The following is a 22,164-nucleotide window of genomic DNA, read 5'->3' as shown; positions in this document are numbered from 1 at the left end:
GATGTCGGTGGGGCCATACGCTTCGGTTTACTTCGTAGATAGTTCGGTACAAGGGACGCTAGGATGATAGGCGGAGTCAACAGGTTCGCCAGATACCGATGAGATTTACAAGGGGGCGGGGCGAAAACGGCTTGCCCTCAAAGGGGCGGAACCCCGAGGGCCGGCGTGCGCCTAGCGGACGGGGCCAGGGTGACGAGCCTCAAGTTCCCAAGCTGAGGAGGTCGGTGGGGCGTGGCCAAGGTGGTCACCGCGGAAGGAGGGCGGGGCTTCGGGCCTGCGAGGGGCGGGTCCTGACTTCCCCCAGCGCTGACGGGGCGGGATGACGAAGTTGACGAGAGGGTCGGCAAGAGCGGGTGGAGGAAGGAGCGCGTGGCGCGGTGCGTAGTGGGTGGCTCCGCCTCGACTGCGAGTTAGTGTTTATGAGGTGACTCGCTGGTTCTGTCGGTGGACAGTGGGACATTCTGAAGGGAAGCAAGGAGGCGGACTGAGCGCTCCCAAGTGGGGTGAGCCCGCTCGAGCGGAGAGTGGACGGCGGGTGTCCAGGGGGCGGGACTTTCGGCTGTGGGGTTCGGTCGTCGGGCGGGAACTCCCCATCGGGGTTGCGCTGGCGCTCGGAGGGGGCGTGGCCACAGCCTGCGGGACTGCTGGGAGCCGATGACGCCCGAACGCCGAACCTCAGGCGTCCGGGAGGAGGCGGGGCTACGGATTCGGCCGAACCGAGAACACCCGAACGCCAAATTGCTCGCGTTCGAGAAGGGGGCGGGGCTGCGGATTCGGTGAAGCCAAGGACGCCCGACCGCCGCACTTCCTGTGCTCGGAAGGGGGCAGAGTTTTGAGTCTGAGAGCTCGTAGGCCCGAAAGCCGAATCACAGTGGTTCGGAAAGAGGAGGAGCCAAGGCCGGAGCGTCCCGAAGTGGGTGTGGCCTTGGTAGTGCCTTAGCCTCGAGAGCTTCCGACCCCGATGGCAGCACCCGAAGGGGGACACCCACTTTGCAAGAGGGTGGTGCCAAAATGGACCTTTGTAAGGGGGCGTGTCGCCGCTCTTGGGAAGGTTTGTTTTTGAGGCTCCAAGGCACAATGGCAGGTACGGCAGTGTGGGCACAAAGCGGGTGCCGACTGCAGGGTCACAAGGGTAGAGCAGGGCCCCGGGGGCGCGCGAGGGGCGAGGGCCGCAGGTCCGTCTCCAGCGGCCGCGGGGCCTGGCGGGATCGCCCTGGGGTGGGGCCTGGCGCTCCGGCCCAGCAGGTGGTGAACGGCGGCTGAGCGAGGCCCCGCCCCCTGAGAACTAGGGGCGGGTCTTCGCCAAGATCCCGGAGGCTTTGGTTGCGTTCCGGCGGCCCGCGGCGCGCAGCCGTTTCGATAACTGCTTTGCTTCCCGGCTCCCGCAGGAGGATGCTAGTGGTGGAGGTGGCGAACGGTCGCTCCCTGGTGTGGGGAGCCGAGGCGGTGCAGGCCCTCCGGGAGCGCCTGGGTGTGGGGGGCCGCACGGTAGGCGCCCTGCCCCGCGGGCCCCGCCAGAACTCGCGCCTGGGCCTCCCGCTGCTGCTGATGCCCGAAGAGGCGCGGCTCTTGGCCGAGATCGGCGCCGTGACTCTGGTTAGCGCCCCGCGCCCAGACCCTCAGCATCACAGCCTGGTAAGGGGGCAGGGCTCGAACTCCTGGGTTCGGTGGGAGCGGGACTTGGGAGTCAGGATTCCTGGCTTCCGAAGGGACCGTAGGCTTGGAGGTTCCAGCGACGTGTGCTTCTCAGGCCCTGACAGCCTTCAAGCACCAGCAAGAGGAGAACTTCCAGGAGCAGAGCGCCTTGGCAGGATCCCTGGTGGGATCATAAGGGGGCGGGGCTGGAACCCCTGGGTTCGGTGGGAGCCGGGCCTGGGAGTCAGGATTCCTGGCTTCCGAAGGGACCGTAGGCTTGGAGGTTCCAGCGACGTGTGCTTCTCAGGCCCTGACATCCTTCAAGCGCCAGCAAGAGGAGAGCTTCCAGGAGCAGAGCGCCTTGGCAGCTGAGGCCCGGGAGACCCGTCGTCAGGAGCTCCTGGAGAAGATTACGGAGGGCCAGGCTGCCAAGAAGCAGAAACTAGAACAGGCTTCAGGGGCCAGCTCGAGCCAGGAGGCTGGCTCGAGCCAGGCTGCCAAAGAGAACGAGACCAGTGATGGCCAGGCTTCGGGAGAGCAGGAGGAAGCCGGTGAGTATGGGAGGTGGAGTCCAGGAACCACGGGAAGGAGACGAGAGATCTTTTGGAAATTTTAGCTGGGAATCCAGTGCCTGGGTCTCCCTGAGGGTGAGGACTTTGCCCCTTGGATTAATACCAAACTCTTCTCTGTACTCCCCACCAGGCCCCTCCTCTTCGCAAGCAGAACGCTCAAATGGGGTAGCCCCCTTGCCCAGATCTGCTCTCCTTGTCCAGCTGGCCACTGCCAGGCCTCGACCTGTCAAGGCCAGGCCCCTGGACTGGCGTGTCCAGTCTAAAGACTGGCCCCACGCCGGCCGCCCTGCCCATGAGCTGCGCTACAGCATTTACAGAGACCTGTGGGAGAGAGGTTTCTTCCTCAGTGCGGCTGGCAAGTTCGGAGGTGACTTCCTGGTCTATCCTGGTGAGTTTGGGTTGGGGCCTCTGGTTGCTGTGCCTTTCCATACGATCCCAATGTATTCTGCGTTTTTTTTTCCTTTGTTTTTGTCTTACTAGAGATGGGGTCTCTATTGTTGCTCAGGCTGGTCTCGTTTCCTGGGCTCAAGCAGTCCTCCCACTTCGGCCTCCCAAAGTGCTGGGATTACAGGCCCAGCTGCATTTTTTTGGTCTCACTTTCTCTTAGCCTCTGAAATTCATAGACGGACAGGAAACGTTTTGGAGCTCCTGAACTCATTGGGAAAGCAGTTTAGCAACTTTTATTAAATGTTTACTGTGATCCAGAAGATTCGCTTAGAAGTAGTTAGGCCGGGCGCGGTGACTCAAGCCTGTAATCTCAGCGCTTTGGGAGGCCGAGACGGGTGGATCATGAGGTCAGGAGATCGAGACCATCCTGGTTAACACGGTGAAACCCCGTCTCTACTAAAAATACTAAAACTAGCTGGGCGTGGTGGGTAGGTGCCTGTATTTCCAGCTACTCGGGAGGCTGAGGCAGGAGAATGGCGTGAACCTGGGAGGCGGAGCTTGCAGTGAGCTGAGATCGTGCCATTGCACTCCAGCCTGGGGAACAAGAGCGAGACTTCGTCTCAAAAAAAAAAAAAAAGAAGTAGTTAGATATCACGCTGGGTGCCATGGCTCACGCCCATAATCCCAGGACTTGGGAGGCTGAGACAGGTGGATCACCTGAGATCAAGCGTTTGAGACCAGCCTGGCCAACATGGTGAAACCCCGTCTCTACTAAAAATACTAAAACTAGCTGGGCGTGGTGGTAGGCGCCTGTATTTCCAGCTACTCGGGAGGCTGAGGCAGGAGAATCACTTGAACCCAGGGGGCAGAGGTTGCAGTGAGCTGAGATCGTGCCATTGCACTCCAGCCTGGGGAACAAGAGCGAGACTTCGTCTCAAAAAAAAAAAAAAAGAAGTAGTTAGATATCACGCTGGGTGCCATGGCTCACGCCCATAATCCCAGGACTTTGGGAGGCTGAGACAGGTGGATCACCTGAGATCAAGCGTTTGAGACCAGCCTGGCCAACATGGTGAAACCCCGTCTCTACTAAAAAATACAAAAAACTAGCCGGGAGAGGTGGCGGGCGCCTGTAGTCCCAGCTACTCGGGAGGCTGAGGCAGGAGAATGGCGTGAACCTGGGAGGCGGAGCTTGCAGTGAGCTGAGATCCGGCCACTGCACTCCAGCCTGGGTGACACAGCGAGACTCCATCTCAAAAAAAAAAAAAAAAAAGAAGTAGTTAGATATCACGCTGGGTGCCATGGCTCACGCCCATAATCCCAGGACTTTGGGAGGCTGAGACAGGTGGATCACCTGAGATCAAGAGTTTGACACCAGCCTGGCCAACATGGTGAAACCCCGTCTCTACTAAAAATACTAAAACTAGCTGGGCGTGGTGGGTAGGCGCCTGTATTTCCAGCTACTCGGGAGGCTGAGGCAGGAGAATCACTTGAACCCAGGGGGCAGAGGTTGCAGTGAGCTGAGATCGTGCCATTGCACTCCAGCCTGGGGAACAAGAGCGAGACTTCGTCTCAAAAAAAAAAAAAAAAAAAAAGTCTAGAGCAGAATAGTTGGGTCCAAGAGCATCTGTTTTAGAGTATCCATAGTGATTGCTGAAATGATCTCAAATCTTCTCCCAGTGGCATCCAGCCCTCTGCCACTGATCACTGCTTCAGTGCTTCTCTCCCTCCCCCAGGTGACCCCCTCCGCTTCCATGCCCACTACATCGCTCAGTGCTGGGCCCCGGAGGACCCCATCCCACTCCAGGACCTGGTTGCTGCTGGGCGCCTTGGAACCAGCGTCAGAAAGACCCTGCTCCTCTGTTCTCCACAGCCTGATGGTAAGGTGGTCTACACCTCCCTGCAATGGGCCAGCCTGCAGTGAACTCCAAGACCTAGGGGGACATGGCTGTGTCTGCAGCAAGAGCCTTTCTAGATGTTCCCCAGCTCTTCTCTGGGAGTCTAGAACATCCTCCTACCTTTCTCTGTGGTTAGTTTTTGATTGCAGGTTTTCGAACACTACATCCTTTTTATGTTCTTCCTTGTTTCAAAGCACTTATTGGCTGTGTTTTTGTAGTTATCTCTTTTCACACTGTGAGCTTCCTGAGAATGGGGCCTGGGTTTGATTCATCTGTTTTCTACAGGGTGTAAGTCTCAGGAGATCTCAATAAACTTGTTATATAAATGTTCATGATTTGAATGTTTATGACAAACCTGGAACCAGTGGATAGTCTCATCTGCATATACAGATGAGAAAAAGGCCTGGAGGAGGGGGAATGACTTGCCCAGAGTCACACAGTAAATAGCAGGCCTGGCCTTTCAAAATTGGTCTTTCTCACTCCTAAATCTGCACTCTTTCTACCGCACTAAACTTCCTTTTGAAAAGATTTCTACAACATTTCCCAGATGCATACAAAGGTTATAAATAAAAATAGAGTCCGGGCATGATGGCCCACACCTGTAATCCCACAGAACTTTTGGAGGCCAAGGCAGGAGGATCGCTTGAGTCCAGGAGTTTGAGATCAGCTCTGGCAACACTGCAATACCCATCTCCACAAAAAATAATTTAAAAAAAATTAGGGATCCCTTGAGCCTGGGAAGTTGAGGCTGCTGTGAGCTGTGATTGCACCACTGCACTCCAGCCTGGGAGACAGAGCAAGATCCTGTCTCAAAAATCTGTATGTATATATATGTGTGTTTATATGTAAATATACACACACACGTACATGTGTATATATGCATGTGTGTGTGTATATATATCATGAAAGGAAATGAGTATTGTAATTTTAGGAGTTCAGAGCATGGGGAGAGTGTCAGGAAGGACTCTGGAAGGCATTCTGCTTTTTCATGGCCTGGGTAGTGGTTGAGAATTTTTTTGATACTATACATTTATATTTTAGACTCTTTTTTTGGATTTGTTATATTCTGCAATTTTTATAAAAGCTAAAACACATGTATATGTATAAAATGTGCACTTACAAAATCATTTATCCATGGTTTTGCTTAAGAAAGTACTAGAGGCCGGCGCGGTGGCTCAAGCCTGTAATCCCAGCACTTTGGGAGGCCGAGGCGGGCGGATCACGAGGTCAGGAGATCGAGACCATCCTGGCTAACACGGTGAAACCCCGTCTCTACTAAAAAATACAAAAAACTAGCCAGGCGAGGTGGCGGGCGCCTGTAGTCCCAGCTACTCGGGAGGCTGAGGCAGGAGAATGGCGTAAACCCGGGAGGCGGAGCTTGCAGTGAGCTGAGATCCGGCCACTGCACTCCAGCCCGGGCGACAGAGCGAGACTCCGTCTCAAAAAAAAAAAAAAGAAAGTACTAGAACACTACCACTATTCCAATGATTACACCTTTATCTTATCAATATGCAGTTTTATTTTGTCACGTTTATTTTGTCAGTGTAATACACTCACATGGTGAGGCCAGGCGCAGGGGCTTACAATCCCGGCACTTTGGGAGGCCAAGGCGGGCGGATCACGAGGTCAGGAGTTCGACACCATCCTGGCCAACATGGTGAAACCCCGCCTCTACTAAAAATGCAAAAATTAGCTGGGGCGGGGTGGTGGGTGTCTGTAATCCTAGCTACTTGGGAGGCTGAGGCAAGAGAATTGCTTGAATTCAGGAGGCAAAGGTTGCAGTGAGCCGAGATCGTGCCACTGCACTCCATTCTGGGCGACAGAGCTAGACTCTGTCTCAAAAAAGCAAAAACAAACAAAGACATTCACATGGTAAAGTTCTGGGGCTGAAAGTCTCCACCTCTAGTTCTTCAATTTCTTCCCCCATGTTTCTTTTTTTTTTTGAGACGGAGTCTCGCTCTGTCGCCCAAACTGGAGTGCAGTGGCCGGATCTCAGCTCACTGCAAGCTCCGCCTCCCGGGTTCACGCCATTCTCCTGCCTCAGCCTCCCGAGTAGCTGGGACTACAGGCGCCCGCCACCTCGCCCGGCTAGTTTTTTGTACTTTTTAGTAGAGACGGGGTTTCACCGTGTTAGCCAGGATGGTCTCGATCTCCTGACCTTGTGATCCGCCCGCCTCGGCCTCCCAAAGTGCTGGGATTACAGGCTTGAGCCACCGCACCCGGCCCCCCATGTTTCATGCTTTCTCTTTTTTGTGTGACTTGAGCAGCCTCTAGAACCAGAATCGGTTTAGAGAGACTCCCATCTCCCCTCTTTCTTGCCATTCCCAGTAAACAGACTCATAGAATCTCAATTTCCTTTAAGTTTAGATTAATTTAAAATATGATACTGGGCCAGGCGTGGTGGCTCACACCTGTAATCCCAGCACTTTGGGAGGCTCTGGTAGGCAGATCACCTGAGGTCAGGAATTTGAGACCAGCCTGGCCAACACGGTGAAATCCCATCTCTACTAAAAATACAAAAAAACATTAGCTGGGCGTGGTGGTGCACACCTATACTCCTAGCTACTCAGGAGTCTAAGGCAGGAGAATCACTTGAACCCAGGAGGCAGAGGTTGCAGTGAGCCAAGATCGTGCCACTGTACTCCAGCCTCGGCAACAAGAGCTAAACTCCATCTCAAAAAAAAAAAAAAGACAGTAACCCCTGCCTGGCCAATACTCTCCTTTGTGCTGCTTCATAAGTGGCTTTGTATGTCTATTCTCCACCCTTTCTCCTGTCTACAACAAAGTCCTCAGAAGTCTCATTATCTCTGTCACGAGTCTCCCCTCTGAAATGTTCCCCATTTAAAACTCTTGTGGCTGGGTGTGGTGCCTCAGACCTGTAATCCTAGCACTTTGGGAGGCCAAGGTGGCAAGATCAGTTGCGCTCAGGAGTTTGAGACCAGCCTGGGCTGAACATAGTGAGACCTCGTCTCGTCTCTATTTAAAAACAAAAAAACTTTTGTGACTGGTGTCCCTACATGTTGTCAGTCAACAAATTCTATAGGTGCTATGTTCAAAGCACTGTGGATCCACAGTTTGGCCCCACCCTCCACCTTCACTGCCAGCATCTTAGAAAAACCGAACCAAGGCTCATTGGATCTTGATAGCTTCCTAACTCATGCTCTGCCTGCTATTCTTGCCCCTCCATTGTCTGTGTTCAACAGAGCAGCCAGAATCATCGTATTAAAAGTTAAGTCAGACCATGTCACAGCTCTAAAACTCGCCTGGAGTTTTCCATCTCAGAGTGAAACCCAAAGGTCCCACTTTGCAGCTTCCTCATGAACTGAGCATGTGCATCCTCTTCCTTGCTTATTATTATTATTATTTGTTTTTGAGACAGAGTCTTGCTCTGTTGCCCAGGCTGGAGTGCAGTAGCACAATCTCGGCCCACTGCAGCCTCTGCCTCCCGGGTTCAAGCGATTCTCCCATCTCAGCCTCCCGAGTACCTGGGATTCCAGGCGCCGGCCACGGTGTCAGGCTAATTTTTTGTATTTTCGTAGAGACAGGGTTTCATCATCATTGCCCAGGCTCGAACGCCTGAGCTCAGGCAATCCACCCACCTCAACCTCCCAGAGTGCTAGGATTATAGGCATGAGCCACCGCCCCCCCGGCCAGCTTTGTTCCTCTTCACTGCTGAATATTCCATTTATGGACATAACTGTATTTTGTTTATCCATTCACCAGGTGATTGGCATTTGTTTCTAGTTACAGAATAATACACGCATGTTCAAGATACAAAAATGCATAAAATTTGGCCGGGCATGGTGGCTCACACCTGTAATCCCAGCACTTGAGGAGGCTGAGGCGAGTGGATCACTTGAGTCCAGGAGTTCAAGACCAGCCTGCGCAATATGGCAAAACCCCGTCTCAAAACAAACAAAACAAAACCCCATAAAACTGAACAAGGTAGTTTGTAAGATATGGAAGTACAATGCAGATGACAATAATGACGATGATAGCTATCACTAGGCGCTTTATTTATGCCAGACACTTTCCTAAACCCTGGATAGACTCTCTCACTTAATCCTCACAAATAAGCCTATGAGGTAGGCAGTACCATCATTCCCCGTTTTACAGAGGAGGACGCTGAGGCACAGATTGAGAAACTTGTCGAAGGCACTGCAACTAGCAAGTGGTGACACGGTGTTTGAATCCAGGCATTCGAATGGTGTGGATGCCGTGGAAGAGAAAGGGGTGGGTAGGACTGCTTCCTGAGGAGATACTGACTGCTGAGGCAGCAGCGTAGGGAAGAGAACTGAAGAACAGGAGCTGTAGAGACAGACCATCGCATCCGGTGTGGACAGATGGGTATGCAAACGGACAATAACCAGATTACATATAAAAAGAGAACTCTAGGTCAGGCGCGGTGGTTCACACCTGTAATCCCAGCACTTTAGGAGGCTGAGGCGGGTGGATCACTTGAAGTCAGGCGTTTGAGACCGGGCGTTCGAAACCCTGTCTCTACTAAAAACATAAAAATTAGCCGGGCATGGTGGTGGGCGCCTGTAGTCCCAGCTACTCGGGGCACGAGAATTGATTGAACCCGGGAAGCAGAGGTTGCAGTGAGCCGAGATCGTGCCACTGCACTCTAGCCTGGGTGACAGGAGCGAAACTCCGTCTCAAAAATAAATACAAATAAGTTACTGATAATAGTATTAATGCTCCTTAAGTGGGTACTGATAATAGTGCCATGGGGGAGGGCAACTTCCCGAGAGTGCTCCATCGGTATGTATTGAAGACTGAGTAAATACATTTAAAATTCTTAGAACAGTATGTGACACACAGAAAGCGTTCCATAATGCCACATTATTGTTAGCGACAGAAATAATCTCGGCTGGGCGCGGTGGCTCATGCCTGTAATCCCAGCACTTTGGGGGGCCAAGGCGGGAGGCTCTCTCGAGGCCAGGAGTTCAAGACCAGACTGGGCAACATGGCAAGACGCCGACTGTACCGAAAAAAAAAAAAAAGTTACCCGGGCTCGTGGCATGTGCTTGTAATCCCAGCTACTGGGGAGGAGGTGGGAGGATCGCTCAAGCCCGAGAGGTTGGTCGGGGCAGCAGTGAACCGAGATCACAACACTGCACTCCAGCTTGGGCTACAGAGCGAGACCCTGTCTCAGAAAGAAAGAGAAATACCACCGTCCAGGGACGGAGAAGGATGGTTCTCCCCGCTTCTCAGGTTTCCACTCCTTGCCCGGAAGAAACGTAGTCCTCCCAGGTTAGCACGCCGCTCTAGCCCAGCCTCAGGTCTCTACTGCTTCTCAGCCAGCCAACGCCTCTTCTGATTGGCTCAGACGTGTCTGGTGCGTGATGGCGTCACGAGACGCCGGCGTTACTATAAGAGCGTAGCCTTGTCGCTTGCGCGCCTCTTTCACAGTGGCCGGGTCTTGCGCCTAGGTGAGTTGTGGTGATGTGGTTTTTCGCTACGGTTTGGGTTGGATGGTCGCGCAGGCCTTGCGAATTTCCATGAGTAAGCTAAAGGCGTTAGGGATTGGAGTAGGGTGGTTGAACGGGAGTGCAGGACGGTAGTGGGGGCGGATACTGGCGATGAGAGCTTTGGAGGTTATTCTCGCGAGATCCAATTCGGGCGCCGCAAGGTGTTGACGTAGTTGTGGGACTGAGCAGGCACCGCCTGGAGCTCTTAGGCTCACGGTTACCTCCCGCGCAGGCGCAGACGGGTAAGCGGAGCCAACATGCCGGTGGCCCGGAGCTGGGTTTGTCGCAAAACTTACGTGACCCCGCGGAGGCCCTTTGAGAAATCTCGTCTCGACCAAGAGCTGAAGCTGATCGGTGAGTGGCCAAGGCTTCCGGGAAGTGGTGCGGCTTCCGGGAGGCGGGTAGCACGTGGATGAAGGCGCCCACGTGCTTTATCTAGTCGGCCCCCTAAATTTGGTACTCTTCGTGGTTTAGGAAGGTTTTGTGTATCCAAAGTTGCCAGCCTAGTTTTTGTACCAGTACGTGGGACTACACTTGACCACTCCCTTCTCCCCACCAGGCGAGTATGGGCTCCGGAACAAACGTGAGGTCTGGAGGGTCAAGTTTACCCTGGCCAAGATCCGCAAGGCCGCCCGGGAACTGCTGACGCTTGATGAGAAGGACCCACGGCGTCTGTTCGAAGGTACGTATGGGAGTCCACAGCAGAGCGATGGGGCGCAGGGCTTGTGAGGGTCATTCTGCGTTCTGCCGCCTCGGTTCCAGTGATGAGTTGTGTCATTGGACAAATGGAGCCAGCCTTTTAACTTAGTGTTTTAATGGCACTTGTGGAGTAGGAAAAGTGGAACTGGATCAAAGTCTTTGCCCTGTTTCTTAGGCGTGTGGTTTTTTGCCCAGTTACTGGACCTTCAGTTTAGTAATGATCAGAGCTAAAGAGAGGCCTGCACATTTGGGCATCTGTCTGTATCTTTATATGATGTCTCAAAACAGTTCTGCTTATGTGGCGTGTTTGCTAGTGGTGAGAGTAGACTATGAAGTGGAATTTCTGGAATAAGTGATGGTGATAACAGGGTTTGCACATTCGCTTGCTTTATTTTTTTTAGTTAAATTTTTTCTTGTTTTATTTATTTTTTTGAGACAGAGTCTTGCTCTGTCGCCCAGGCTGGAGTGCAGTGGCGCAATTTAGGCTTACTGCAACCCCCGCCTCCTGGGTTCAAACAATTCTCCTATCTCAGCCTCCCAAGTAGCTGATACTACAGACAGGCACACGCCACCACGCCCGGCTAATTTCACTTTTGATACACGGAGTCTCGCTCAGTTGCCCAGGCTGGAGTGCAGTTGGTACAATCTCTGCTCACTGCAAATTCCGCCTCCTGGGTTCAAGGGATTTTCCAGTCTCAGCCTCCCAAGTAGCTGGGATCACAGGCTAATGCGCCACCACGCCCGACTCATTTTGTATTATTAGTAGAGACGGGGTTTCACCATGTTTCCTAGGCTGGTGCTTGCTTTATGAAGCTGGTTAAGGACATATAGGTGGCATTTAGCAAAGGCTTGAACTGGAGAGAGTCTGTAAAATGTCTCAGGGAACAGCATTTCAGGGGATGACTTTAGAAGGGCATGCAGATCATATAGACTTAAGCTTACTTTACTAATTGTGGTGGAACAGACATTAACGTGAAAGTTGATCATCTTAACCATTTTGTTTTAAAATCTACTCTGAGATGCGGTGTTATTGGAGTGCTTTCTACAGCAGATTGGCATGGCCAAGATTGGCATTAGTATATCCTGAGACGCTGCTTTTGCCTGAGTTTGGGTAGTCATGATTTGTGGTGAAAAGCAGTCTCTGCACCTGAGCCCTGACTGAGGCATGAGAGTGGTCATCCATATTAGGCATTGAGAAAGTCCTGGAGCATGCTTAGCCACAGATTATCGCAGTTTGACCCGGGCTTGCAGATGTTAGAAGCTTTTTTTTTTTTTATTTTAAATAGGCACAGGATCTTGCAGTGTTGCCCAGGATGGTTTCCAACTCCTGGCCTCAAGTGATCCTTCCGCCTCAACCTTAAATAGTGCTGGGGTTACAGGTGTAAGCCACCGCACCTGACCCTTTCATTCTTTTTGTCAATTTGTAGACCCCGTTGACAATCTCATGGAAGTGCTGGAGATCCCTCCCCTGTGGATACTGATACTGGGTGGGAGTTTATCCCAGAGTCCTGTGGGGAGTGGGCTACAGCTGGCTCTGGTTTTAGGGAGGACTTTCTGAATATAGAGCCTAATTGCAGTGAAACTTAGTCATGTGAGAAAGCGGTGCAGGTGTCTGAGGGATGTTTGTGGTTTTCCAAGGCAGAAGTGAAAATTCCCAAGGGGTAGCTGTTCAGGTAAGTGTACTTTCTAGTAAATGAAACCCTCTAGCTAGCCAGGGACGGGAAGGAGGAGCTTGGATGTTTGCTCTTTTGTGTAATCCTGCCTTGATTCAGATCCAGCCTTTCCCACTAACATGTGTGACTGGCGAGATTCTGAGTCTCGTCAGTTAAAAGACTGAACAGCCGCTAACATTTGGCTGGCAGTTAACCAACAGATAGAGGCCAGGTGCGGTGGCTCATGCCTGTAATCCCAGCACTTTGGGAGACCGAGGTGGTCCGATCACTTGAGGTCAGGAGCTGGAAACTAGCCTGGCCAAACATGGTGAAATTCCATCTCTACTAAAAATACAAAAATTAGCCAGGCCTGGTGGTGGTCCTGTAATCTCAGCTACTCGGGAGGCTGAGGCAGGAGAATTGATCGAACCTGGGAGACGGAATCCGCGGCACTGTACTCCAGCTTGGGTGACAGCGAGCGAGACTCCATCTCAAAACAAAAAAAAAAACAGGAACTCCACCCTCAGCCCAACTGTGAATAAATGTAGGAATCATGTCCATTTTTCAGATCAGAAATGAAGGCATTGTAATACTTGCCTTGTATGACAAGGACCTGTTTCCCACTGAGGTCCTCCCTGGTTTGCTTTTATTTTATTTTTTTGAGACGGAGTCTCCCTCTATCGCCCAGGCTGGAGTGCAGTGGCCAGATCTCAGCTCACTGGAAGCTCCGCCTCCCGGGTTTATGCCATTCTCCTGCCTCAGCCTCCTGAGTAGCTGGGACTACAGGCGCCCGCCACCTCGCCCGGCTATTTTTTTGTATTTTTTAGTAGAGATGGGGTTTCACGGTGTTAGCCAGGATGGTCTCGATCTCCTGACCTCGTGATCCACCCGTCTCGGTCTCCCAAAGTGCTGGGATTACAGGCTTGAGCCACCACGCCCGGCCCCTGGTTTGCATTTTTAAAGCATTTTAAATTCTCTTGGTGCATTGGCCCAGCGGAGCCCGTGTAACAGTACTCAGTAGCAGGACATGATTTTGTTGAAGGTGTAAGGTTTATTGTGCTGTTGAAAACTATTGTGTTCATACTTAAAGGTTTTGCCTGTGGTTGACTCTCCTGTTCTTTTTCAGGAGATAGATGGATTAATAAATGTGGGTTGGGCGCGGTGGCTCACGTCTGTAATCCCAGCACTTTGGGAGGCAAAGGCAGGCGGATCACCTGAGGTCGGTAGTTGAAGACCAGCCTGAACAATGTGGAGAAATCCCCTAGTCTCTACTAAAAAAATACAGTATTAGCCGGGCATGGTGGTGTGTGCCTGTAATCCTAGGCTGAGTCAGGAGAATCCTCGGAAGCGGAGTTTGCAGTGAGCCGAGATCACCATTGTACTCTAGCCCGGGCAACGAGGGAAACTCCGTCTGAAAAATGATAATAAATGTGAAACACTTTCTTTTAAATCATGGCTTTATTTTGCCTAATGGTGATTATCTCACTTTGTCTCCCAGGCTGGAGCACAGTGGCATGGTCGTGGCTCGCTGCAGCCTGGACCGCCTGTGCTTAAGTGATCCTCCTCAGCTCTAGTAGCTGGGACTGCAATCCACCATGTACCTCCATGCCTGGCTAATTTAGTTTTCTTTTTTTTTTTTTTTTTTGGTACAAATGGGGTCTCACTATGTTGCCCAGGCTGGTTTCAAACTTCTGGACTCAATTGATGCTCCTGCCTCAGCCTCCCAAAATACTAGGTTTATAGGGCAGGCATAAGGTACTGGGCCTGGCTGAAGTTGCCATTTTCTAATGTAAACACAAAAAGGCATGAAGTGGCCAAAGAGGTAAATGATCCCAAACTCGTTTTCATTGCCTTTTGGACATGTTTTTGTATTTTGATATTCAGGTGTTTCAAAATCCTCTGATGTTGAGCATTAAAAAAGAGAACAGAAATTGAAGCCATAGCATGACATAGGATGCTGGAAAGGTACACAGCTGGTGTTTCCATTTTGATTCTATCTCCCTACCTGTAACTGCTCCCTATGGAAGACTTTGGGTCCTCACAGAGTCAGCTAGCTTTCTTTCAAACTTTGTTTGGAGGGTAACAGTGCAAGGAATATCAGAAGTGCCTGATGAATGTGGGTCTATTAAGCTTGCTTGAATTGTTTGCTATAACTAGTAAGAGGCACTTTTTATTTGAAAAGTGCACAAAATAAGGAAAAAAGTTTGAGGTGTTTACCCCAGTGTCAAGGGGCAGTTGATTTGCTGAACGAGTGAGGGATTATAGCAGTGAGTGGGATCCTGCAGGAAGGCATTTGCCTCCAGGGAGGTGGGCAAGGGGAGTCCAGAGTATTAGCTAGAAGCCATGGCTTTGGACAGGGTAAGGAGCAAGTCGTCCTGAGCCTGGGGTGTAGTAGCTGACATCTGTTGGATATTTTATGCAGTCTGTTGTTAGGTTATATACATACTGTATATATTTTTAGTGGAAAATGTCATACAGAATAGTAAAATGAATGACATATACTTAGCTGGAAAAATTCTAGTGTTAGAAATTTCTTTTCTCTTGCTAAAAGGTGTAGGTGCTGATATTTATGGCATAGGGAATGTGATTTAATCTCACATCTGGTTAATCAGAAGAGCTTTCTGGACTCAGGATATGAACTCTTTAACCACTGTGCTTTGTTAACGGTGATAGTAGCTTCATAGCAGCTGCACTTGGTCTTTTGCAGACTGAGTTCTTCTAAGGAGTTGATTTCCTTTACTGTTGCTAAGAATGTGGAGCGAGGGATGTTACACTCTCAGATGAGGAGGCAGGTATATTTTGCCCTCCTGTCACCTGCAGGTTACTATGGATGATGGCCTGACACCCATAGGGTGGTTTTGTGTGTGTGTGAGACAGGATCTCACTCTGTTTCCCAGGCTGGAGTGCAGTGGCCCCATCTCAGGTCACTGCAACCTCCGCCTCCAGGGTTCAAGCAATTTTTCTTTCCTCAGCCTCCTGAATAGCTGGGATTACAGGCAGTGTGCCAGCAGCCTGGCTAATTTTTTGTATTTTTAGTGGAGACAGGGTTTCAGCATGTTGGCCAGGTTGATCTCAAACTCCCGACCTCAAGTGATCCATCTCAGACTCCCAAAGTGCTGGGATTACAGGTGTGAGCCACCACGCCCAGCCCATAGGGTGCTTTTGACAGTGATATGGGTCACAGTGACTGGTGCTAATACTATCTGTGCCTCACCACCGTGACATGGAGCTACCAAGAGGTGGAGCCAGGATTTGAACCCAAGACGCCTGAGGTCAGAAGGCTGAATCAGTGCTTCCTCCCACTCTTCCCAGGCAACGCGCTGCTGCGGCGGCTGGTCCGCATTGGGGTGCTGGATGAGGGCAAGATGAAGCTGGATTACATCCTGGGCCTGAAGATCGAGGATTTCTTAGAGAGACGCCTACAGACCCAGGTCTTCAAGCTGGGCTTGGCCAAGTCCATCCACCATGCTCGCGTGCTGATCCGCCAGCGCCATATCAGGTACCACCTCTGATGGGCACCCGAACCTTCCTCCGCCTGCCCCTCGGGTGGCTGCCCTCACTAAGCCTGCTGTCCCTGTCTCCTGTGCAGCCCTCGGAAGTGATGGGTGTGGGCTCACCCAGAGGGTGCAGATTCACCCTTGCACACAGCTCACCAGGGAGCTGGGGCAGCCTCATGCCCCAATAGCCCAGCGCAAGGGTCACTGCGGCTCTAGCCGTACACCTTGTGAAGGCCTCTGCCAGGCATGTGGGCAGCCGGACAGGTAACAGCTCTTGGTGTCCCCAGTGGAAGGAGAGAACCAGCCTCTCCTCGCTTGGGTGGTGGGTTCAGCTGTCTCCTGACTCTTTATGAAGTTGATCCCAGGCGCTGATCATGGCTGCTTTCTGGGTGCTCAGTGTGCCCTTTCTGTAATGTGGCACCATGGCGGGCAGGAGCTGTACAGGAAGAGGGCAAGATGTTAGCATTTAGAATCTCCGCCCCAGCCCTTCACTAACCCTGTGAGCCGTAGGCAGAGTCGTGTGTCAGTGTAGCCTTGGGTTGCTGTGTTACTGTGGGCATTGCAGCCGCCCGTGGTCATGCAGCTCAGTGTCAGGCATGGGGTTCAGGATGTTTCAGACTCGGAACTTGGGCTCTTATTCGGCCAGCTCATTTGCTTTGTGGTCTTAGGTGGGATACTTTTGAAAAATCTCCTAGAAAATGTGGTTGAGAAACACCTGAAGCATTTTTGGGGATTAAGGTGATACCCTGAAAGCCTGGACTCACATGAGGCCCATAGGATGAGGAGCGCCCTTCCCACAGTGCCTCGGTGCCTGTGGCCATGGCAGCCTCACGGGGTGGGTGAGGAGGAGAGAGTGGTGCCTGAGCTGGGGCTGGCGTCCATGGCTCCTCCAGTGCGCCTCACTTTGTCGCCTCTTGCAGGGTCCGCAAGCAGGTGGTGAACATCCCGTCCTTCATCGTCCGCCTGGACTCCCAGAAGCACATCGACTTCTCCCTGCGTTCTCCCTATGGGGGTGGCCGCCCGGGCCGCGTGAAGAGGAAGAACGCCAAGAAGGGCCAGGGTGGGGCCGGGGCTGGAGACGACGAGGAGGAGGATTAAGCCCACCTTTCCCTCCTGGGCTGCTGGATTGTCTAGTTTTCCTGCCAAATAAACAGGATCAGCGCTTTACAAGTGGTGTGTGTGGCTGTTGCCTTGATGCTCCCCTGCTCTGAGCATGCAGCCTGCCCCCGGGAGGCTCAGGAGTGTGCCTACCAGATAGTGGTCCCTGGCCTCTCAGTACTACTCTTCTACAGTAGGGAACACATCTTTACCAGAAACTTCTGTCACCAGGGGAGAGACGAATGGTATTTTGGGAAAAACAGTCAAAACCAGAAGAAAATTCCAAGTAAGCTGGTGTTTGCATATAGGGGCGGGAGGGAGCCAGTCCTTGCTAGGCAGGGGAAGCAGCAAGTGGAGGTGGGGGCCTGCAGTGCCTGTGGCCCTGGGACCCTGATCCCGCCCAGCAAGAGACAGGTGGGGCAGAGCTGGCCTGAGACTGGTTGCTGGGGAAGGTGAACTGTGAGTGACTTTTTGTTGGGGAGCACTTCACAGAATTTGCCAGTTTCAAAGCTTGTTTGTGATGTGGTTGATGTTGGGCAAGTTCCCAGTTTGTCTTCACATGTAGGGGAAGTGGGTTCGTGTAGGGGAAGGGGTGTTGAGGGAACTCTTCCTCCTATCCGCATTTGGTGCTTCTGTGGACTCATGGTCAAGAGGTTGCCAGGCTTCCCTTTTCTCGGCCTTGTTGATCATCTGTGTTGGGAAGGGGTTTGGTTTCTGAGGAAGTGAGAAACTTGTGCAACCCCCTCAGGCTGCAGGCTGTAGTTGATTGGGTCCTTGTCTGGAGGCCTTCAGGGTTTGAGGTCAGTGCAGGGATGGCTCTGGAACACAGCTGAGTTGCTATAACTCACACGGAGAAGTCCACTGCCGCTTACTCGAGCTAGGTGGTGGCCCTTCCCTCAGGGTTGCTAGTTGGGAGGTGATGATGGTCTTGTTGGACGTCCATGGGGCCAGCTGCTGCCAGTCTGGGCTCACCGTGGTCTTCCTTGGAGCGTGGGGTCTGGGTCTTGTGTGGGCTAGTGGATGGCCAGGGCAGCGTAGTCACTGGGCTCCTCTGGGAGCTCCCCTGGGAGGAAGAGAGTGCAGTTGTCTGGTCTGAGGTGGCTCACGCAGAGCTCCAGATGCAGCAACCTGGAGGGAGAGAGGAGTGGGAGGTGGGGTATGCGGTTCTGCTGGGGAGAAGCCTACAGGCTTGGGAAGGAAACGGGTCTTCATCTTCAGGGTTCTACCTACAGAGGCAGCGAGTAGGGCAACAGAGGGAGAAGACTCCACGGGTGTCACTGTGTTTCCCTGGCTGATCTCAAACTCTTGGCCTCAAGCAATCCACCCACCTCCCAAAGTGCTAGGATGACAGGTGTGAGCCACAGTGCCTGGCCTGCGTGGGTCTGTTTAATCTCGGGGCCTCTTGCTCCCTTGTCTTGGTGATCTCCTTGGACCACTGCCCCCATCTCATTTTCTCCCTCCACCCTCATCACCAGGGATGACCCAGAGCCCAGGGTCTGAGCAGAGAGCGGGATGGGGGCTGGGCAGGGGTCCCTCACCTGCAACCAGCATATTGGGTGGGGGTGACGGGGCCAACCTCGGGCAGGAGGCATTGTCCACTGCAGCATCCGAGCTGGCCCCCATGGGGCTGGCTCACAGGGCCCAGGAGGAAGTCAGGGGTGGGGAGGGTTGGAAGCCCCTTGTCCTGGTCAATGCAGAGCTGTCAAAACCGGCCTGAGTGACACAGTCAGGCCATCTCCAGAGAGCACCAGTGATCCGGGCTGTGCTGAGGGAGGGCTGAGGGCTGCCTGGACGCCCCTGAGATAAGCCGACTGGTATTTAGGGGATGTGCGCACTCTGGGGTCACAGGGAGAGTTCTCACCGGTCTCAACTCCATGCCTTCTGCCTTGTGCTTCTGGCCCATGAAGGTCGGGGTCACCGACCCCCCCGTGTCCGCCTAAGGCTTCCCTGGACACACAGCAGGGAGATGGACAATGAGGCTGGAGGTTGGGACCCTGCCTGTCATGGTCCCCAGCAGTGCAGATGATTAGACCTCAGCCACAGAGCATGGAGGGCAGATGGGCGTGCTGGGTATAAGGAGCCCTGGCTTCTGTGTTACAGGCCATGTGTTCTCATCAGTGGCCTTGCAGGAGGGGAACAGCCGCTCCCCCAGGGCCTTGCTCGGCTCCCCCTGAAGAATGGGGCTGAGGGGACAGTAGGCTCTGGGGGCCTTTTAGAGCACATTTGACTCTCCCAAGCTCTGCCTGCCTCCACCTCACCCAACTCAAATCCAGGGGTGACCCTTGTTCTAGCACATGAGGCCAGAGAGGGCAGGGCCTTAGGACACAGCCCGGTCACTGTTCTGATTCTAGAGGCAGGTCCCTTCCATGTCCTGAGCTCTGTAATGCATCTTTTCCTTCAGCCTCGCGATCAGGCGGTTTATCGAGTGGTTACCACATCCAGGCATGCTGCCAGGAGGAGAGGAGTTGTGGGTGAAGCTGATAGGATTCCTGCTGGACTCATGGAGCTTGGGTTAATGAAGACACATTACCCATGTTTAGCCAGGAGGTAATTCTGCTCTGGTTTTTTTTTTTTTTTTTTTTTTTTGAGACAGAGTCTCACTCAGTCGCCCAGGCTGGAGTGCAGTGGTGCGATCTCGGCTCACTGCAAGCTCCGCCTCCCGGGTTCACACCATTCTCCTGCCTCAGCCTCCCGAGTAGCTGGGACTACAGGCGCCCCCCACTACGCCCAGCTAATTTTTTGTATTTTTACTAGAGACGGGGTTTCACCGTGTTAGCCAGGATGGTTTCGATCTCCTGACCTTGTGATTCGCCTGCCTCGGCCTCCCAAAGTGCTGGGGTTACAGGCGTGAGCCACCGCGCCCGGCCAACTTTCCTGTTAGAGTAGCACTCTCTCTGTTTTCTTTTCTTTTTTTTCAAGACACGGTCTTGTTCTGTTTCCCATGCTGGAGTGCAGTGGCATGATCTTAGCTCACTGGAACCTCCACCTCCTAGGTTCAGGTGATTGTCCTGCCTCAGCCTCCCAAGTAGCTGGATTACAGGCGTGCGCCACCACACCTGGCTAATTTTTGTATTTTTAGTAGAGACGGAGTTTCACCATGTTGGCCAGGCTGAACTCCTGACTTCAATCAATCCTCTTGCCTTGGCCTCCTAACAGTGTTAGGATTATAGGCGTGAGCCACCGTGCTTGGCCTCTTTGTTCTTGTTCTTTTTCTTTTTGAGATAGAGTCTTGCTCTGTCACCCAGGCTGGAGTGCAGTGGTGCCATCTCAGCTCACTGCAGCCTCCACCTCCCAGGTTCCAGCAGTTCTCCTGCCTCAGCCTCCCTGGTAGCTGGGATTACAGATGCGTACCACCATGTCTGGCTAATTTTTGTATTTTTTAGTAGAGATGGAGTTTCACCATGTTGGCCAGGCTGGTCTTGAACTCTTGACTTCAGATGATCCGCCCGCCTCAGCCTCCGAAAGCGTTGGGATTACGAGCGTGAGCCACCACACCTGGCCTCTTTTTTCTTTGCTTAAAAGATAAGGTCTGCTGCCCAGGCTGGAGTGCAGTGGCACTATCCTAGCTCACCGCAGCCTTGACATCCTGACTCAAGTGATCCTCCCGCCTCAGGCTCCCGAGTGGCTGGGACTACAGACATGCACCACCACAGCCACTACTTATTTTTGTAGCACTGTCTATCAGCTGATAAGTAGAGAAACAAAGTGTGGTATATCCTTACAACAAAATCTTATTCAACCATACAAAGGAATGACATACTCACGCATGCTACACAGGTGAACCTTGATAATAATTAGATGAAAGCAGTCAGGAAAAAAAGGTCACATACGGGCCGGGCGCGGTGGCTCAAGCCTGTAATCCCAGCACTTTGGGAGGCCGAGACGGGCGGATCACGAGGTCAGGAGATCGAGACCATCCTGGCTAATACGGTGAAACCCTGTCTCTACTTAAAAATACAAAAAACTAGCCGGGCGATGAGGCGGGCGCCTGTAGTCCCAGCTACTCGGGAGGCTGAATGGCATAAACCTGGGAGGCGGAGCTTGCAGTGAGCTGAGATCCGGCCACTGCACTCCAGCCTGGGTGGCAGAGCAAGACTCCGTCTCAAAAAAAAAAAAAAAAGTCACATACAATGTTATTTCATTTATAAGAAATATCCAGGCTGGGTGTGGTGGCTCACGCCTGTAATCCTGCACTTTGGGAGGCCGAGGCAGGTGGATTGCCTGAGCTTAGGAGTTCGAGACCAGCCTGGGCAACGTGGTGAAATACCACCTCTACTAAATACAAAAAATTCGCCAGGCATGGTGGCATGTGCCTGTGGTCCCAGCTACCTGGGAGGCTCAGATGGCGGGATCACTTGAGCCTGGGAGGCAGAGGTTACAGTGAGCCAAGATCACGCCACTGCACTCCAACCTGGGTGACAGAGTGAGACCCTGTCTCAAAAAAAAAAAAAGTATTCAAAGAAAGCCAATCGATAGAGGCAGAAAGTAGGTTAATTGTTGCATGGGATTAGGTAGGAGTGATTGCTGAATGTAAACTGGGTTTCCTTCTCAGTATGATGAAAATGTTTTGGAATGAGATAGAGGTGATGCTTACAACATATTGTGAATTTACTAAATGCCACCAAATAGTGTTGTATCTCAATAAAAATATATTTGTTGGGTTGGGTGCGGTGGCTCATGCCTATAATCCCAGTGCTTTGGGAGTAGGCAGATCACGAGGTCAGGAGTTCGAGACCAGCCTGGCCAGCATGGTGAAACCCTGTCTCTACTAAAAATACAAAAATTAGCCAGGTGTGGTGGCATGTTCCTGTAATCCCAGCTACTCGGCAGGCTGAGGCAGGAGCACCACTTGAACCTGGGAGTTGGAGACTGTGGTGAGCCAAGATGGCACCATTGCACTCCTGCCTAGGCAACAAGAGTGAAACTCCGTCTCAAAAAAAAAAAAAAGAAAAGAAAAGAAGAAAACCACACACACACTAGTAGAAAAAATCAAATATTCTGTACCCTATAAATATGTACAATTATTATTTGTCAATTAGAAACTCTTAAGCTGGGCACCGTGGCTCATGCCTGTAATCCCAACACTTTGGGAGGCGGAGATGCGAGGCTCTTAAACCCAGGAGTTTGAGGCCAGTTTGGGCAACATAGTGAGACCCCATCTCTACAATTTTTAAATATATATATATATATATATATATATATTTTGAGATGGAGTCTTGCTCTGTCGCCCAGGCTGGAGTGCAGTGGCCGGATCT

General features: G+C 52.2%; 3 protein-coding genes and 1 long non-coding RNA gene across 14 annotated transcripts in view; 3 read left to right on the top strand and 1 right to left on the bottom strand.

Annotated features, from left to right (window-relative positions):
• Nucleotides 1–22,164, bottom strand: part of LILRB3 (leukocyte immunoglobulin like receptor B3) — a 250,857-nt gene that overhangs the window by 219,066 nt on the left and 9,627 nt on the right. The window lies entirely within an intron of this gene.
• TSEN34 (tRNA splicing endonuclease subunit 34) lies at nt 20–4,819 on the top strand. 8 transcript variants are annotated; one of them, XM_033229183.1, is made up of 5 exons: nt 20–83; nt 1,389–1,635; nt 1,943–2,186; nt 2,338–2,595; nt 4,328–4,819. In XM_033229183.1, exons 1-5 carry the CDS (start codon nt 64–66, stop codon nt 4,513–4,515), a joined length of 957 nt encoding a protein of 318 aa, XP_033085074.1. In that variant the 5' UTR covers nt 20–63; the 3' UTR covers nt 4,516–4,819. The 8 variants fall into 8 exon arrangements, with proteins under 8 accessions (XP_033085074.1, XP_033085079.1, XP_033085077.1 ...); XM_033229188.1 differs by lacking the exon at nt 20–83 and adding an exon at nt 223–240; XM_033229186.1 differs by lacking the exon at nt 20–83 and adding an exon at nt 260–377.
• Nucleotides 9,593–16,981, top strand: RPS9 (ribosomal protein S9). Of its 4 annotated transcripts, XR_004441196.1 has the most exons (6): nt 9,593–9,924; nt 10,196–10,317; nt 10,523–10,645; nt 15,627–15,813; nt 15,904–16,075; nt 16,732–16,981. XR_004441196.1 is itself a non-coding variant. In XM_033229208.1 (5 exons), the coding sequence occupies exons 2-5, from the start codon at nt 10,221–10,223 to the stop codon at nt 16,907–16,909; spliced, it is 585 nt and encodes a 194-aa protein (XP_033085099.1). In that variant the 5' UTR covers nt 9,593–9,924; nt 10,196–10,220; the 3' UTR covers nt 16,910–16,981. The 4 variants fall into 4 exon arrangements, 3 of the variants coding, with proteins under 3 accessions (XP_033085099.1, XP_033085100.1, XP_033085101.1); XM_033229208.1 differs by lacking the exon at nt 15,904–16,075; XM_033229209.1 differs by lacking the exon at nt 15,904–16,075 and having other exon boundaries at nt 10,153–10,317.
• Nucleotides 17,721–19,537, top strand: LOC117093702. The gene is made up of 3 exons (XR_004441206.1): nt 17,721–18,060; nt 19,311–19,456; nt 19,523–19,537. It is a non-coding gene; the product is annotated as an uncharacterized LOC117093702 (long non-coding RNA).

The sequence above is a fragment of the Trachypithecus francoisi genome, unplaced genomic scaffold (genome assembly GCF_009764315.1).
Source record: "Trachypithecus francoisi isolate TF-2019V2 unplaced genomic scaffold, Tfra_2.0 Lachesis_group12, whole genome shotgun sequence".
Taxonomy (NCBI): Eukaryota; Metazoa; Chordata; class Mammalia; order Primates; family Cercopithecidae; genus Trachypithecus; species Trachypithecus francoisi.
Note: the sequence above shows the minus strand (reverse complement) of the source record. Positions and strands in the feature narration are given on the sequence as shown.

What these genes read in the sequence shown, in the direction of transcription:
- TSEN34 (XM_033229183.1), top strand. Translation starts at nt 64, where the DNA reads ATGATAGGCGGAGTCAACAG. An exon ending in ACCCTCAGCATCACAGCCTG is followed by an intron (nt 1,636 to 1,942) that starts GTAAGGGGGCAG and finishes TGTGCTTCTCAG; the next exon opens with GCCCTGACATCCTTCAAGCG. An exon ending in GGGAGAGCAGGAGGAAGCCG is followed by an intron (nt 2,187 to 2,337) that starts GTGAGTATGGGA and finishes ACTCCCCACCAG; the next exon opens with GCCCCTCCTCTTCGCAAGCA.
- RPS9 (XM_033229208.1), top strand. Translation starts at nt 10,221, where the DNA reads ATGCCGGTGGCCCGGAGCTGGGTTTGTCGCAAAACTTACGTGACCCCG. An exon ending in CCCACGGCGTCTGTTCGAAG is followed by an intron (nt 10,646 to 15,626) that starts GTACGTATGGGA and finishes CACTCTTCCCAG; the next exon opens with GCAACGCGCTGCTGCGGCGG. An exon ending in ATCCGCCAGCGCCATATCAG is followed by an intron (nt 15,814 to 16,731) that starts GTACCACCTCTG and finishes CGCCTCTTGCAG; the next exon opens with GGTCCGCAAGCAGGTGGTGA.